The 16885-nt window shown below is 41.7% G+C and overlaps 3 protein-coding genes across 3 annotated transcripts; 2 read left to right on the forward strand and 1 right to left on the reverse strand.

The window, feature by feature from the left end:
• Nucleotides 1-705: 705 nt before the first annotated feature.
• EAF02_004358 (uncharacterized protein) lies at nt 706-3006 on the forward strand (the record flags this gene model as incomplete). The annotated part of the gene is made up of 1 exon (XM_038900406.1): nt 706-3006. One exon carries the CDS (start codon nt 706-708, stop codon nt 3004-3006), a length of 2301 nt encoding a protein of 766 aa, XP_038760113.1.
• Nucleotides 3007-8463: 5457 nt separating this feature from the next.
• On the forward strand, nt 8464-11469 carry EAF02_004359 (uncharacterized protein; the record flags this gene model as incomplete). Its single annotated transcript, XM_038900407.1, has 1 exon — nt 8464-11469. The coding sequence occupies one exon, from the start codon at nt 8464-8466 to the stop codon at nt 11467-11469; it is 3006 nt and encodes a 1001-aa protein (XP_038760114.1).
• Nucleotides 11470-12579: 1110 nt separating this feature from the next.
• EAF02_004360 (uncharacterized protein) lies at nt 12580-16365 on the reverse strand (the record flags this gene model as incomplete). Its single annotated transcript, XM_038900408.1, has 3 exons — nt 12580-12870; nt 14258-16034; nt 16103-16365. The coding sequence occupies 3 exons, from the start codon at nt 16363-16365 to the stop codon at nt 12580-12582; spliced, it is 2331 nt and encodes a 776-aa protein (XP_038760115.1).
• Between the last annotated feature and the right edge of the window lie 520 nt (nt 16366-16885).

Genomic DNA, 16885 nt, shown 5'->3' on the forward strand with positions numbered 1-16885 from the left:
TGGAGTATGAGTTCTGTAATAGGTTGGATGTTGCGCTAAAGTGGGGTTCTACATCGCCCATCCGCTATCGTCAAAATGCCATACCAGTTGAACCTTACTGCAGAGTATTAGAAGTGAGCCAACAACGCCCAACATCGTACCATATTTGAAACGTGCTTGGTATCTAGTGGCTTGTTGTTGTCATCTGAAGAGGCTCAGAAGGAGTCCAGTCACTTTTCTTCACACTTATCCCAACCCTGGTAAGCTCCGCAATCGTCAGCCTTATGTATCTATGAACTTGCATTGGTTTCTAGATAGGGGTCTAGGTACCCAGGGATGTAAATCATGTGTTTGCCACTCTCGAAAATGGTGCATATACAGCATACCAAGCTTGTAGACCTCATGGATCTGCAAGTGTGGACACTGAGGACAGCCCGAATCTTGAAACGTTCTACTTATATACGCTCTTGAATTGCAGTATATTTTGATGAATTGGATAATTATCAGCCATTTCCCCAGTTTTGTCCTTGGCCACTTCATGATATTCTGCTCAGTCAGTCTTACTTTTTCTGTCCTTCTCTCACGAGAAAAGGATCTCTCTTCAGGGCTTCCCATCAAAATACAATTGAAAACATTGAAACGACAATTACAACCACTGCAAGCTTCTGGAACATATATTTTCGAGAACTTCTGTACATTATCAAACGTGTTATATTTAACCTAATCATGGAAAAGATTGATATGTCACATAACTCATTGCCAGACTTTGAGTACAGCCCCATCCCAACCGTCTCTTCGAATGGGAACTCCAATATACGCGTCTTACAAATCCTTCCTTCACCTTATTCTCATTCATCTATTAATACCACTCTGGTCAATGCAACGTTGGGAGAATCGGAGCCATATGAAGCATTATCATATTGTTGGGGTGATGCCAGTGTCAAGGTTCCAATCACAGTCAATGGAAAGAAATTTGATGTCACCACCAACCTTTTTGCCGCCATGCAAAAGTTGAGGAAGACGGATGTCAACAGAAGAATATGGATCGACGCGATATGTATCAATCAGAACGACAACGACGAGAAGAATACGCAGGTTCGACTCATGCGTGAAATCTATCAGAAGACTGAAAGATGTTTGGTCTGGCTTGGGGAATTTAGGAATGCCAAACCAGTAACCACTATGTTTGATCTGATACGGAAGGGCAGAGAGTTAAAGAGCGCATCCGACATTAAAAACCTGCCACCTAAGGATAAGTATCGCTTTTGGGAAAGCCTTGGGCTTCTAGATATAGATGATTCTGCATGGGAAACAGTGAATGACATCATGACTGCTCCATGGTGGAATAGAGTGTGGGTTATTCAGGAAATTACATTCCCGAAAGAAGTCATGGTTTTCTGTGGAGATGAGGAGTGGGACTGGGACGAGATGGTTGAGCTCGGAAAATTTGTGATGGGTTCAAGCAGCTGGGTATCGTTCGACGATGGAAATCTAAATATAAATATAAACTGGGGTGGATTGAAGCAGTTAAGTGATATGAGGAGCGAAAAAATTCAACCACTACACAAGCTCTTATTGGCATTCAGGGGTCGAGGCGCTACAGATCCGAGAGACAATATATTTGCGCTTTTGAGCATGGATTTTGATCAAGGAGAAATTACTGTACCCTTACGCGCAGCAGACCTATGGGCAAGATATATGGAGAAATCATACGATCTGGACGAGTTCTCCGACAAATTCTTAAAGACTCCGCTGAAAGATCTTTCTGAAAAAGATTATAGTATGTCGTTCCGTGTGTTGAAGGCATTTCTGCGTGCGAAAGAAGCGTATACGAAGTATTGTTCTGCATATGGTATAAATTTTGTATTAGAAGGAAGCGAATTGAGGAGAGAGCAGGATTCTTCGCCCCTCCTTGAATCAGTAAACAATCGTCGCTCACAAGGAAATGACTTAAGGAGAAAGATGCGTCACTCGAACCCCATTGACTCAATTCGACTACCTGGTAATGGCACTCAATCGACTCCACATGAGAGTCCCAGTGAAGAGCAAAGCCTGCACGCTGACTATAACATGGATATCGCGAGAGTCTACACCATGACAATGCAGAGATTACTATATGATGGAACTGATCTGGATTTGCTTATAGAGATTGACCATTCTCTAGCAAACACCTATGGACTTCCTTCCTGGGTAATTGATTGGACCGTATCCGATGTATTGATCGGGAGATACGACATACGTACTCAATACTCCGCAACATGCGATTCGCAACTTAGTGGACCTCCTGAAATGAGTGGTACTGAAATCCGGCTTGAGGGATATCAAGTCGAAACCATCCGCCATATCTCTCAATCTCTGCTAATATATGGGTATGGCGAAGACATACCTTCCTATCTCAAGTGGAAGGAGTTTATCACCGAAATCCTTGGAGACGTTGTTACTGCAGAGGAGCTCGAAAGGATTTTTTACGAAACAATTTTAGGGCGTACCCAGCTGAGCTCAGATCGAATAAACAGATTTGAAAAAGTTATACAGATCATAATGGAAGCAGAGAGCGAAGAAGAACGAAAATTCATGTCGGGACGATTGCTGGAAGAGCACAAATCGGCGTCACGAGATCTAGCGTTCTCCGCCATGAATTGCGAGAACAGAGAGATAATTGTGACAGATAAGGGAAAGGTTGGACTTGCACCAGCAACTGCAGCTATCGGAGACCGTATTTTCCTGTTTCGAGGCGGATGCATGCCATTTGTGCTCAGGGAAAAAGAGTGGAAAGGGAAAGAACGCGAGGTGGAAGAGGGGCCACCAAAGCAAGTAACAGAACAAGATTTGATGTTGGAAGTCATGAAAACTATTCTTGAGATTAAGAATATAGAAACGACATCTCCAGATGAGAGCCCGGATGCTATGCAGAACGAGCAAGGTAAAGCATCGAAATGGGAATTGATAGGGAATTGCTACATAAATGGAATGATGGATGGTGAGGAATGGGTAGAAAGTAGATGCGATGATGTCACTTTAGTTTAGAGATCAGACGGAGCAGCTGGTTTTTATGTCAAGAATTATTTGTGAATGATGGAGCGGGATTTCTTTTGAACCGACGGTTAACTTTCGGCAACAATCAAAGAGGATAATGCAGAAATTTGGAAAGGCACAGAGGTATAACACAATAATAAACTCTCAAAATGACATTCAAGATAGCTAGCTAGCGATATTTTATTATCATCGATGGCCATCTTCTCAATATCCCCCAATTTTATTTACAGAAGGACCGGGCACTTTTATATTTCAACTATTTCAATGTCATTATGAAGACGTCAAAATTACCATTCATGTGATACCAAAATCCGGACAGCAACCACAACACCTCTCGAAACATGCGCGAAGCATTGGTAACGAAAGTTGCCAGAAGAATCAGTGTCGTCAAACAGGAAAAAATCAGTCCGGAGACCGCAGTTTATACCAAGAACCTATAGAGTTGTTTTACTGGTAGCGGTTGAAACAAAGAAAGATATCAGAGGGGTGTCTGAAAGGCGGCGCACATGGTATTGAAATGGGCTCATCTACAGTGTATCTGATGTCTTGCCGGTGAATGTGCTGAGACTTGTATTAGTACTCATCGGCTTGAATGCCGAAACCGTCCAAATAGAAACCTGCACTTCAAAAGGTTCCACCCTATGCTCCCAAACAAATTGTTACCCTTGCCAGTTACTAAATCAACAAATTCTCTCCGATGTAACCTCTAACACGATAGCTTTCTCCTCGACAAACACGCTAAATCGAGAAGTGAAGGATACCGGCGCAATGGCGTAGCGATTGGGAGTATCACACCGGGTTCTCTGAAACCCCCTATCTTTGGAGTTTTCCCTCCCGCCCCTCGTGATGGGAGGCAAGCTTTTGCCATTTTTCTCAGTTCTCATTTCTGAGATTTTTTGTGACTTTGTTTGTGTATTTTTGTTTTGATAGGATGGTAAAATAGAATTAGACTAAGCGCGGCGTATACTTGTCTACTCCTGAGGCGAGAGTTGTGAACAGAGAATTATGTCTGAAGCGAAAAAAGTACTTATGTGTTGACAGTCTAGGAAGATGGAAAGGGCAACGAAAAGATGTAAGACCACACGTAAGCTTACCAGGTTGCCGCTCATTTGGTAGACATTTACAGCCATTTGGAGGAATTGACTACAGTTTTGGTTGCTAATATTCGTATGGGTACGATGCCACAGAATGTTCTCATCCGATATGATTGCAATGACAGCCATCCCAAACGGTACTGTCGGAAGTAGTCTGTCATCAAAGGCGTGGTACAGATAGGTACTAAAGCTTGATGTCATGATGGTCCTCGATTGAAGAACGAGTCAAAAAATTGGTGAAACGAAAGCCATGCCTCGCGGGACTACATCAAACCATGATTGACAAGGCTCGGAGATTTCCATTGATCTTGTGATCGCACATGAATCGATGCAGATACCCATCTCCTGTTCCTGCAGCCCTTCTGCAAAGTACAGGCCACAGCATGTGACAGACTAAGCCTCCATGTATGTAAATTTCCTATACATGTGCTGTGCAGCAGTACACATGTCATATCAATGTGCTCTCCCGCGAGAATTGAAGTCTTTAACTTATGGAAAGATATGTCATGAACCAGCGGATACAACTATTCCTGCGCCGGACTGCGGTGCTAAGATGGTGATACCCTGAATTTCCAATAATCCAATGTAAATTAAACTGAAACTAAAGAGGTTGCCCCTCAATGTGTTCCTCAGGGGCAGGAAATCAAGATACGAATTTGATTCTTCGGGTGCTACCGGTGTTGTGAAGAATTCCAACCGAGATCTTGCAACTGGCAAGGCATGCTACCCACATGTGGATTTCTGATCTAGATCACACCCATGAAATAATAATTCATTCGGTCCGCCCACCAAAATGTGGAACATTGGCTCACTGTGGAACAGTGGCTCGTCCCCAGAAAAGCCTGAGGCGATCTACGTACAAGGTGATCATGTTTATCATTGATTTTCCAAGAGACCCTGATGCGATCAATGCCTTGTGGGCCTTTGGAATATCAACATTGAAATGTGAGTGACTTCTTACTCCCAGAACAAAGGTGTCAACTTCTCTCCAATGTTGCCAAGATATGCAATGTTGTTTTATTTCCTTCCCGGCAGAGAAACATTCAAGGACTACCTGCCGCTTTCAGAGAAGTAAAACGTTGTAAGTTGTGGGGATTGCCTTATCACGGGAAGACTGGAGGGCATGCCGTAAAGGGAAGTGATATTGCTCACAACTGACGCACTTACATGGTAAGCTGGGCCCGCTAAGAAGAAATTGGAGGTCTTACGCGTAGAGCGGTGGGGCAAAACGACTCTTTTTGGCTGAATGGCTTGATAATAAGCTGGCAGATGAACGCATTGGGAAACTCATGCTGTATAACGTTGAATTGAGATTCAATTCCTTGATTTTCCAATGCGAACAATTGATGATGGGATGAGCTGAGACTTGAGAAATGGACGGTTAGATGAGTGAATGACTGAAAATGTGTAACGGATAACGAGTGTACATTGTGTTGACCATGCATGGTGAATACGAATGCTGACGTGCAGTACCTCGTACGATAATGATAGAAAGGGGAATGAGGCTCCGAGAGTATTTGCTCTCAAATATTTGACAATTGACGGGCTTGACCCTGTCATCCAAGATGTTCTCCTGGATCCGGGTCTGGATACCGAGATAACAAGCAACATTAAATGAATCCTGACAACCGTCAGATGTGAATACTTCGCTGGGTTTTGTCCGAAGACAAAAGATGTTGCAATATGAGCCAAATATACGGAAATTTCGGTAACAAATGTTAAATAGATGAAACTCGAAATACAATGAGTTGAATTAATTAGCCCATCTTATTAACAACAGTTGGGAGGAAACCTTCCGGCATGAACTTCTTATCATCGACGATAAAGAGACCTACCTGATTGGATTAGATCGATCCTGCCATGAGATTCAGGTAGGTATGTAGGTAGAGAAGGTGTTCTCCTCGATCATTCGTTTGAGACCGGGTTGCTAAAATGCAGGAGGTGTTGTTGCCACTCCTTCGCTACCTCAATGGCACGCTGCACAATGGTTCAGAGAAGCCAGTCAATGAAGCCATAAAGCCATAGAGGCACGAAGTCATGTCCAATTTAGTCGTGTCAATTGCGAAGTTGTCCTTGCGAATACTATACAGAGTAAGCACATGAGATAAGATGAACCATATAGAAGATGCCTTCCATTCATTATCCCCAGGCTTTCCTGATTTCCTTCAAATGTTTCATGCAATAGAAGCCCTAAAAGGTTCTAAACCCATAAACGATCCAGGGCAGGCAGTGGGGCCGGATGTAGCGTGCATACCCTGTTGCCATAGTGGAGATAGTAAATGCAAACATCATGGATAAATCGAGACAAACCCACTGAAATTGACATAGATAACGGATAAGTGTTACGAGGTGCGGCATGGGAAGTGATTTGAAATTGCATTGAGTAAGAAAAGTAATGATGCTCGCCAACTTCAAGATTTCGAGATTATAGACAAACAATGAAAAAAGGCAATTGTAATAAGTGATAGTAAAGGAAAAGTCTAGTATAAAAATGCTCGTAGGGAAAGCTCGGGAGTCCATACCTAAGTAGACTGAACTGTGCCATCGGCCGGCACCTCTCGCCTTATGCTTACTTTATGCATACCTAGGTACCTACCTATACGGAGTAGTTGTCTGGCTTCCTTCACATGCCTATTTCTTGGCCCCCTTACCTCCTCAGCCCACGCACAACTGACGAATCATTCCTTCAATATCGGTATGTATGTGTGTGCTTCACTGCATCCTTGGATACATACCTCGTACATGAATTACTCATTGGATATAAACGAAAGCGTCTGGAAAAAAGCAGCTAGACGCCAAGCCCCTTATCGATCTCGATAATTCCGTTAAACCATTTTCGGTAACAACATCATAGTGGTGTGTATAATCAAGTCAATTCTGTTGAACAATATAGCACGCCTTTCAACTAATTACACTCAAGCTTAATAATTACTTAAGCTTCATGTATTATAGTTAAGCTTCAAATGTTATACCTAAGCTTCAAATGTTATACTCGAAGACTTCAGAATAGCTTTGATTGATTCAAATCCAAATGATTCTTGTAATTAACAAGTGATTGAGTTTATCGAAAATCCAGAAGCCCTAAAAACCCTATAGTCTTTTTAGGCGCTGATCTGAAAGATAATCTACGGAGTATTATTAGTGTTAAGAAAAGCAAAAAACTTCTGAGTTTCCATTCCAGACATTCCCATATAAACCAATAAAGGTTACAAGGTCTCATATTCTAGCCCTTAAGTCGACCGTTAGCTTCCCAGAATGCGTGGTATCCCGTCTTCCGCTTCGAACCAGTCTAACCTATCCAGGCTCTTCCGTCAGATAAAGGATACCCAAGGGGACGGAAAGCAGAGAGGGGTGCCATACCAAAGTTGCGGGGGACTGCCAATATCGAGAAACTCCACCAGAGGATCCGGTTATAAAGTTTCCTTCTTCGTGCTACTAGCTCGACTACGAGTGCAACAGATGTATCTTGACCCCCAGTTCATATGCAAGAGCATATCATTCATGTCAAATCTCACACATTGCATGGGGAAAAGAAAGCCCTCTCCTGGTAGTACATTGTCAGCCTTGAAAGAAAAAAGCAATAGACTAAGAGCAATCATCATCCTAATCCTTGTGTCATTCCCCAGTACAACTTACCTCCCTTCCCCACCATCTTCCAGTTGGAAAAGTTTCAACATTGACTTCACTTGTTTCGTTTCTTCTCGTTCTGTATCATTATCTTTTAGTTCTTTGAGCATCACAACATCTTCAGAGTGTGGAAAAGTCGTCTAACCCTAATTATACCAGCCGTTCTTCAACACACATATATTTAGATCTTGGTATGGTAGCTGAGTGTCTTCACTTGGGAAGTTCCTTGGGTGTGTGTTTTGGTCGCCCTTGTCTGGAGTGAATGGCGACAGTGAAGTCTAGTTTTCATCCGAATAACCTCCTTTTTCGGAACAACCATATGTCCGGAGAGCACAACACCCACGCAACAATAATTAATCGAAAAACAATATCAACTTGCTCTTCTGACTCAATAATTCCTTTTCACTTCGGTCTTGTGGTCTTGCGCAAGTTCTTCCTATCTACAAATTCTGTAGACCGAAAAAATATTGCTCAATCCTCTCTTTGTGAATAGCAATCCGACTTCATCTGAAAATCCCTTTACCTCTTATTCACTACACTCAATTCTTTTTTGCGGAGCTTATTCCTTTTGCAGTCTCTGCTTTCAGACCCTCTGGATGATTCACATACCAATACCGACTACTTCAATTTTCCCCTCGAAACTCTTACACTTCTCAAACTCCAAATCCAACTCTCACTATCCACCTGTTGAACAGTATACAGCTCTTTCTACAGACCAACAGTCATCATGTCGGGAAGGTCAGCCTATGTTAGGAAGGTAAAGGTGGACAAGAACAACAAAGCAGGATACGACTACCTGAATAAAGATGACACATTCAAAGGAAAAGAGCGTACCCCCTCCTTCAAGTCCGATCCATCAATCTCGGATTTTCATGGAATGGATAATGGCGCTTCAATAAATTTCTCAGATCACCATGATTTTATGAGATCAGATGAGCCCTCAGCGAGATCACTCAACAGCGGTCAATACGAGCCCGAATATAATCCTGGATATGCTCGAATCAGAAGACCTGAAATGCCGATCATTGAAACCTCTGGAATCGAAAAATCAGCTTTTCGTTCAAAGATGGAGAAGAGCAGCGAGAGTTTTCGTCACAATTTCGCAAACGTCTTCAAAAAGAAGAAAGGCAAAGAAGCACCAAATGAAACCCCACCCACAACACCAAATGGAGAAGAAAAGCATGAGCTGGCAGCAGAAGGAATGCACTATCAGAATCAACGACCTATCAGCCCTCTACGACGAGCCCCCAGCCATGAGAGTCAGCCATCCTACAAACGTGGAAGAGCTCTCAAGGGAGACATTCCGCCATTGCCCCCAAAAATGAAGTTGTGGAGACGAAAAGGACAACCAGTTGTATTATGGGATAAACTTGATGTCAGAGACCCAGATCTTTGGGACCCAAAAGGAGATGCTCTGGTATTTTACGCCAATGAAGCAGAAGACAATGAGATGCTGCAACCGGCTTTCAGACTGGGATCTCATTTGATTGAAACAATAGGATCACCATTGGTAGATTCACTACTTCGCGACGGTTTGACAGACGATATGGACAATATGAGCATCCCTGAATCTTACCGAAATGGTCCCCCACGACCTCGACAACCGACTCCTCCTGGATCCGAATCTAGCAAAAGTTTCGACTCCTCCCAAATCTCGTATAGATTTGTGTTACCATCTGCTGGAAACGTTTCAAAGCAGGATTTACTAAGGTATAAGCTTTCCTGGAGAAACGTCTTTGCGGTATGTTCCAACAAAGGAATTGTTGGATACACCTTACATCAAGCAATCACCGATGTATATGAGCGCTTCTTGGCAATCATGCCTAGAAACCAGAATCTATCACATATTCCTGTCAATTACACCAAAGCAATGGGATGGGACGATCTTCGCGATGATCCGGAGTTGGCTTGCAGTACGTTGATCTGGAGTGAACACAAGAAAATACACTGGCAACAAGGATGGCACGAGGCATTTGTACACTGTGCAGGGATGTACAACCAAGTTGCCTCGTTACCCAGCTGGAAGAACGTTTCACCAGCTACAAAGTTGATGCTTGACAAGGCCAGCGTCGAAACTTTAAGTCAGGTAGCTTACTGTGAAGATTTGTTGGCTAGGTTTGACTATGGGTCTTACTGGCCAGAAGCTTTGGGTCATCATGGCGTAAGCTCTCGTGAAGCTTTTGTCAGACTTCAGGGATTCTTTCGTGACCATTACTCAGATATGTTCGGGACATGGCCTCCTATGCCACCGGATTCTAGGAGCGTGGATGGGTGGCTTACAAGACTTATCGTCAGAACTCTCGCCGCCGATTTCTATGCCCTTTATGATTATCTAGTTGATCGAAAAGTTGTCTGGAATGGTTCATCCAAAATGAACAGTCGCAGGTCTAACATCGTCCGTCTTGGTTCTCCAGAATTTCGTCCTAATAGCCACGACTGTGATTTCGTCGGTCTGATCGAACGATTCGACAGTCATCACAACATTCCTTCCATTCCACATCCTTATGCTCAGCTGCCACAATCGTGTCCACCTACCCTAGGCAGAATTACACAATTGGAAGCTAGAAAATCAGCTCTAGCATATACCGAGGCAACAAATATTTTCCTTCTTGGAGACGAGTACGAGGGTAACGAAATGGTGGAAGCGTATATGCAATGGGAGAAAACAGACAGAATCGGCGAATATGATCCGAGAAGCGCTCGCAGAGCTCGCTGGGTTCTTGTTTATTTCATTTTGCAAACTTTATCAACACTTGTTGTTGATACGCCAGGATTAGATTATTCTGACGGAGTGGAATACTTCTTGTCCGGTAGAATAGAGCAACAACCTGCATGGATTGAAGATCAATCACTCAGACAGCAAGCTGAGCACAGTCGAAGTCATTGCTGGACCGTATCTTCGGCATGGCGAAAGCAATCAAATTTCGAAAACAATGGGCTTGATTCTGTACCTGAGAGACTCGAGCCGACTGCCACAGGCAGATCTTTATCTTCCGTCTCTAGCTACGAGAGTATGGCTAGAACAACCACATTTTCTGAAGCAGAAACTGCCAATGACATGGATACCGCTCGTACCTCAACCGCTGTATCTGTTGCCGAGAGCAAAGCAAGTTATCAGACCATTCAACGAGCAGAAAACCTGAGCATCCGCACACGAGATATATCTCCAAAATCCAGACAATCACCAACACCGAAGACCGTTTCACTCTTCCCCGCTCCTCCAAAACAAGTCATCGATCCACAATATTCCTCAAGATCATCCGACAAATACTATTCCACACCCAACAACTACCCACCATCTCTCCCTCCCAAATCACCTCTTCCACAAACTCCCTCTTCTTCCTATGGATCTACACGCAACTATCCAGGTTCAAGCCGCAATGGTTCGTCAAATCAACAATCCCGTGCCAAAACACCCACCCATCAAAATCCTTCTTGTTTCGTACCCTCGGGCAGTGAGGGAGAAATCATGGGATTAAGAATCCATAAAAGCGCCTCTTCTACCCCAGTTGCCTCTCCCGTCATTTCTTCTCATCCTACCGGTCTTCCACAACGAAGCAATACCGGCTATGCGCCTGGAATTGAGAAGTTAGAAGACCCGATTTGGAGTAGCAGTGGAAATAGTAGTCCTGTCGAGAACTACAAGAGCCATCAAAAAGGAAGAAATGCGCAACTTTCTGGTCAACAAGGGATGCACGCTAAACATATTAGAGATTTCGACGAGCAGGCTTGAGGAATGTACCACACTGGAACACCAATTTCTCTTCTTACATTTTTTCTTCTTGTTTCTTACTCTTTTCTTCTTCTATTCCGATCTGGTTCAATGCGTTCTGATCAGATTCGGTAGATCATTCTATGGATACCCAAAATTCAATGGTTGGTTGCTTTGGGGGTGTCATGGTGGATTTATTCTTCTTTCTTCTTTATTGTCCTTCTGTTTTCCCAGATTTTCTTTCTTTTCCTGGGGAACTTTCCTGTTTATATTCATCAACTTCAATCTTTTTCCTGGTGCAAAAAATGAGAGATATCTGCAACTTTGAAATCTGGACCTTGTATATGGAGAGATTTGGCGTCTATTTCTTTAATCTTGGCTAGGGTTGGGAGGGTATGTTGCTCGGGAATGCTTGATGAATGGAAATTCTATGAAGGGGGGGAGGAAGGAAAGGTCATGGATAATGACGCATAGATACGAAATGTATTTATATGAATGCAATCTATAAACATAAAGTTCTTGGAAGTGGTGTGATGTGCAAGATTGTCGTGAGATGCATTATTTTCTAGGAATTACAGGAAAGCGCCATACGGATGCTTTGCAGGAATATCAATAATGACAAGAAATTCTCACTTCTTGAGTGAGATGAGGGAATTGTAATTGTTCCATTCAGATCTCGAATTGGTACAGAATGTCGAATCTTTCTGTAACAATATAGTCATCCCTATAACCTACCTATCTATCAACAGTCCGAAAGCGGAAAAGATAAATCTAGCCATACTTAAACCGTAAACTATCCGAAATCCTACCTCCAAAGCCAAACGCACAAGTTATTTTTATACAGAGACAATATTGGTTATTCATAATGTGTTCATTATTTCCATAGCACGACTTGATGTCAACCAACCACACAAATAGCAAATATTTGGGTGTTTTGACTGGGAAGTTATACGGAAGTCAATGAGTAATTCAACAGTGTACATTGATTCACCTGGGGCAGGAAAGATCCTGCGCTCTGTCTATATTCTAGCTTGTTGGTGCCGCAAATGCTGACTTGATGTCCATTTCATAGCATAAATTTAATCTAGTGTTGATGAGGAAATCCATTCAAGCCCCTATTCCATTATCAAATTATAATGAGAAATCCTCATCAAGACCTAGCTCCTCAAAGGTTATGTCCTTAGAGATGTCTCGTTCCGTATTGAATATATCATCCAACCTTGGCCCGCGACCTTCAAATTGAGCCTTGTCATCGTCCTCTTCCTCATGAATACCATGATCTTTCATCCCAGCGTCTTCAGAACATGCTTCGTTCTCCTTATAATAATCCTCAGAAATGCTATTATCGTCATCTTCAACCCCTCCTCGCATTCTGTACATTCTATCTTCGGTTTCCTCGATCCATCCTGCAATGGGTGAGCCCTGTTTGACAAACCCCCTACATTTCTCCAGAAACCTTTCAAAAAACCTCAAAGCTTCATCATATTGTAAAAGATATAAGAGTTGAGGCCCCGGCTTATCGCACACTACCCTTTTTCGTAACAAAATCCCTACAAAAAAATCGTTTTCCTATATAAACTTATTTCTTTTATAATTTATTTAATAATTTGAAAGTTAATTTGAAAATCTTTTATATAAAAAATTACTATATTTGAAATCTTAAAAAATGAACAAATTATTTTTAATATTTTTTTTGATATAATTATAGGTTTTCAAAGTTAGAAATTTTCAAAATTTATTACATATTATTGTTTTTATATAAAAAATAATATATATATATATAGTTCTATATTCATATAGTATACTAGGAGCGAATCACAGGATCACATGATCAAATCACATGATCGTCGTTTAAGAGAGCTCTTAGCCCAGAACGGCCTGAAAATCAATTCTTTATTAGCTCTTTATTAGTTCTTTCAATCCATTCGTAGTAAGATCGACATAGTACTAGCGAAATCGAATAATGAATAAGAAAGAAAAGCTTTATTTGATGGAATGGCCGGATTAGGAAGAGATCTACAAGAGATAAATGTGACGAACTCAACGAGCGTTTAGAGATCAACCTTAGAATTAAAAGCTACAGAACTAAAGAGAGCGTGCTACGAGCTATATATGCGATCGGCTTCGAGCTTAGTGCCGCACTAGCCCGATCGGACGCGATCACTTGTATATCGTGACAATAAACGAAAGTGGAAAGCTAGATTAGTAGGAAAAAGCATAAAATAAGGCCTTTCCCCCTCGAATATAGAAAAAAAGAAAATAAGAATATCATATACTGTTTCATGAAAATCACGTGTTTCATAGCTATTTAGTTGTTAATACGAGCCAGCTTCCCATAATAGACTAATATTAGTCTATTCCCTCTTATTGTTACGTAAGCGGACACAATAGGAGTTGTAAGCTTTACCACTACGCCACACACGCAATCTGTCCAAAAGGCACAGTATCAGGGATTGTTTCCTGATAGCTTACTACTATATATATATCCATATAACACTTATATACTATATACTCATATACTAGCTCATGACCTACGATACATATAACACTTTTCCCATACAAAAAAATCGATTTTTTTGAAATTTTTTGAAAATTCTAACTTTGAAAACCTATAACTATATCCAAAAAAAATACTAAAAATAATTCATTCATTTTTTGAATAATTTCAGTAATTAATTATAATATATATCAATTTCAATAATTCAATTTTTATATTTATTGAAATAATATATAATTCAAAAATTAAAGAAATGAAAGTTTTTAATGTATTTTCGGCTAGTATGCAATAAGCTGGGGCCTCAACTCTTACCAAGTGATTTACAATTATCTTGCAATGTAAAAAAACAATTGAATGATCCCATCCGAACATTTTGACAATTGATTTGAGAGATTCTTTGAAGCAAACTATAGCTTCCCAATTACTTCCCTGTTTCCAAAGAGCGTTTCCCAGGACGCCTTTAAACTCTACCTCTATGAACATTTCATTCGATTCATTTGCGTAAGGGGAATTTTGGATACCCTTGAGCATATTAACTGCCTTTGAAGCTTCATTTTGTTGCAAGAGGGCTCTGGCCATTATTATGTGATGAATATGGCATGTAAGCTTTTCACCAAGAAAGGCTTCGGCTGATAATTTGGATATGTGATGAGACAGATTGATACTCTCGTTGTAAAGGTCCTGGGCTTCTAATACAAAGATGAGTGTGCTTGCGCTTTCGAACCAAGCTACACCCAAGCCTGATTGAATGGACACTTGAAGACTGTATCTAGAAAGCCTATTGGCCTCGATCAGATAATGCTTTCTTTTCAAGATCAAAGACAATAGATTCATGACTTTAATGGTTAATAAGTGGTTGTGCCCTAATGTAGCTAGAACTGTCTGCATCAAAGGACGGATTATATTTTCAGCTTCGCGATCCTGGTTAATTCGATGTAAGATCTTGGCCATCAAATAAGATGAATGAATATGTAGTGGATGTTGAGAATCCACAGCCTCTTCTATCTTTGGGTGCAAAATGAGATGCAGATCTCTCCCAATCATCAATGCCCCCAAAGCAATGCAGGAATCGACAATCCAAAGACATGATTCTACAATCTTGTACGTATTAGGGAATCGTTCCTTTTGTCTTGCACACAAGAGCTTTCTGCATGTCATTGCAACTTTTCTCTTCCAAGGAAGTCGGTGGTAGACAAAAATCAAGTACTCCAGGGTCGAAATGATTGCTGGAGAATTCGCTGGTAGTACTCTTTCCAATTTCGACAATTTCGACTCTAAATCTACTAACATCCTTTTGAACGATGCAAGTGAATGAAGAAAATTGTTCTGAATGCGATCGTTGGAGTTTCTAAATGGTGGGAAGATGTCAATCTCGAACAGAGGACTCCAGCGACATTGATATATTCCTGAATTGTCGGTTTGTAGCGAGGTACTCCTAGCAGAAAGGTGATGTGGGTAGTGGTTATTCCTTTGAGCCAGGAAAGACCCACCCCATACTAAAGTTTTATCGTATGGGTTGGAAAGTGCTTTCAAATCCGTCCCAGATATGAATCGTGCTTCTTCGACATCCCACTGCTTTTCCTTCTCGGTCTCAAAACTTGTAGATGCGATGATTTCTGCAATCTCAAGCTGCACAAAAAATTCAGCCAACCATGAAATTCCGGAATCATCTTCAGCAGATTGACTGAAAGGCCATTCATCTTCGGTGTTTTGTGTGACTATGTCATGACGAAACTCTGATCTGGGGATCTCTTCTATAGTCATGTCGTGGTCTTCAAGTGCCGTGTTTTGATCCCCGGTCATGGTATAGCAGGGTTCAGGGTCCAATGAAGCTTGGTTGATTGCGTTCGTTTCTGGAGAAAAGTCCTGGTCCTGTACGAGAGATCTCTCATTATCTTCGCTTTCAACTCCAAGACCCATGCGCGCGGCATTTCTTTTCTGCAAGCGCTCAACCCTTTTTTGGTTAATTCGTGTGTCGTGTATAAACCGTTGAGGAATCTTTTCGCTCTTCACAATCTCATCTCTTTCATTTTTCCCAAAATTCTTTTTAAAGCCCCAGCTTTCGACTTTTCGAGTAAATTGCCGTTTCCTGTTTTCGTCAGATCGTAGTTTCAATTTTAATCAACGGGAACCAAGTCGACTTCCAATCAAACTTACGTGATATTGTATCCGAACTCCAAATTGAGCGCCTCCTTGACTTTGAGAAATGTCAAATTATCAATGATGTACAGACGATGAATGATTGGTTTTAGAGTTGGCCGATCTGCATCGCTAATAACTTTTCTACTATAGTGTGGGTGATGATTTGGGGGTTCTGGTATGAAGCAGTGAGATTCAAGAGTCTTAAATTTATCGATGGCATAGGCAGATACTGATGATGCTGTAAGATCTCCGGCTGAGAGTGTTTTTGAATAATCCATGAGCACAAAGATGTCAAAACTAAGGAATGATGACCGAATAATTGGAGGGATGAATTCTTTCGTTGACCAGAAGAGTGATCAATGAGCTCATTGGGGATGGGGATAAGATATAGAATAAATATTCGAATCATTTTTCATAAATCCTCTACCATTCGCGCGTGAACGGAGGCTGAACAGAATTACCTTGCATGAGAAAGGCTTTTTACTGCCCCCAAGTGTGGGATTACCCAAGTTCCCGCGCATGAATCATCAATAAGGCTCAAAAGCGCCTTCACTACAAATCATCCGGGTAACACTCATCGACAGCCTTGCCACGCAGTGGACTAATTGGATAATGCCAGCACTGGCTCGCAGACAATCTCTTTTGAGGATGCGTGGTACATCTGGAATGGTTGATCGCCATAGCAGCAGGCCAAAAGCAGTATCAAAACCACTCAATAGACTCGGAACTCATTTCGATGCCATGATCAGTATCGATGTTTCAAGAATGCTTATGGTTGGGTATTGATATTTTATTGCC

The sequence above is a fragment of the Botrytis sinoallii genome (assembly GCF_014898435.1).
Source record: "Botrytis sinoallii strain Bc 23 chromosome Unknown BSIN_006, whole genome shotgun sequence".
Taxonomy (NCBI): domain Eukaryota; kingdom Fungi; phylum Ascomycota; class Leotiomycetes; order Helotiales; family Sclerotiniaceae; genus Botrytis; species Botrytis sinoallii.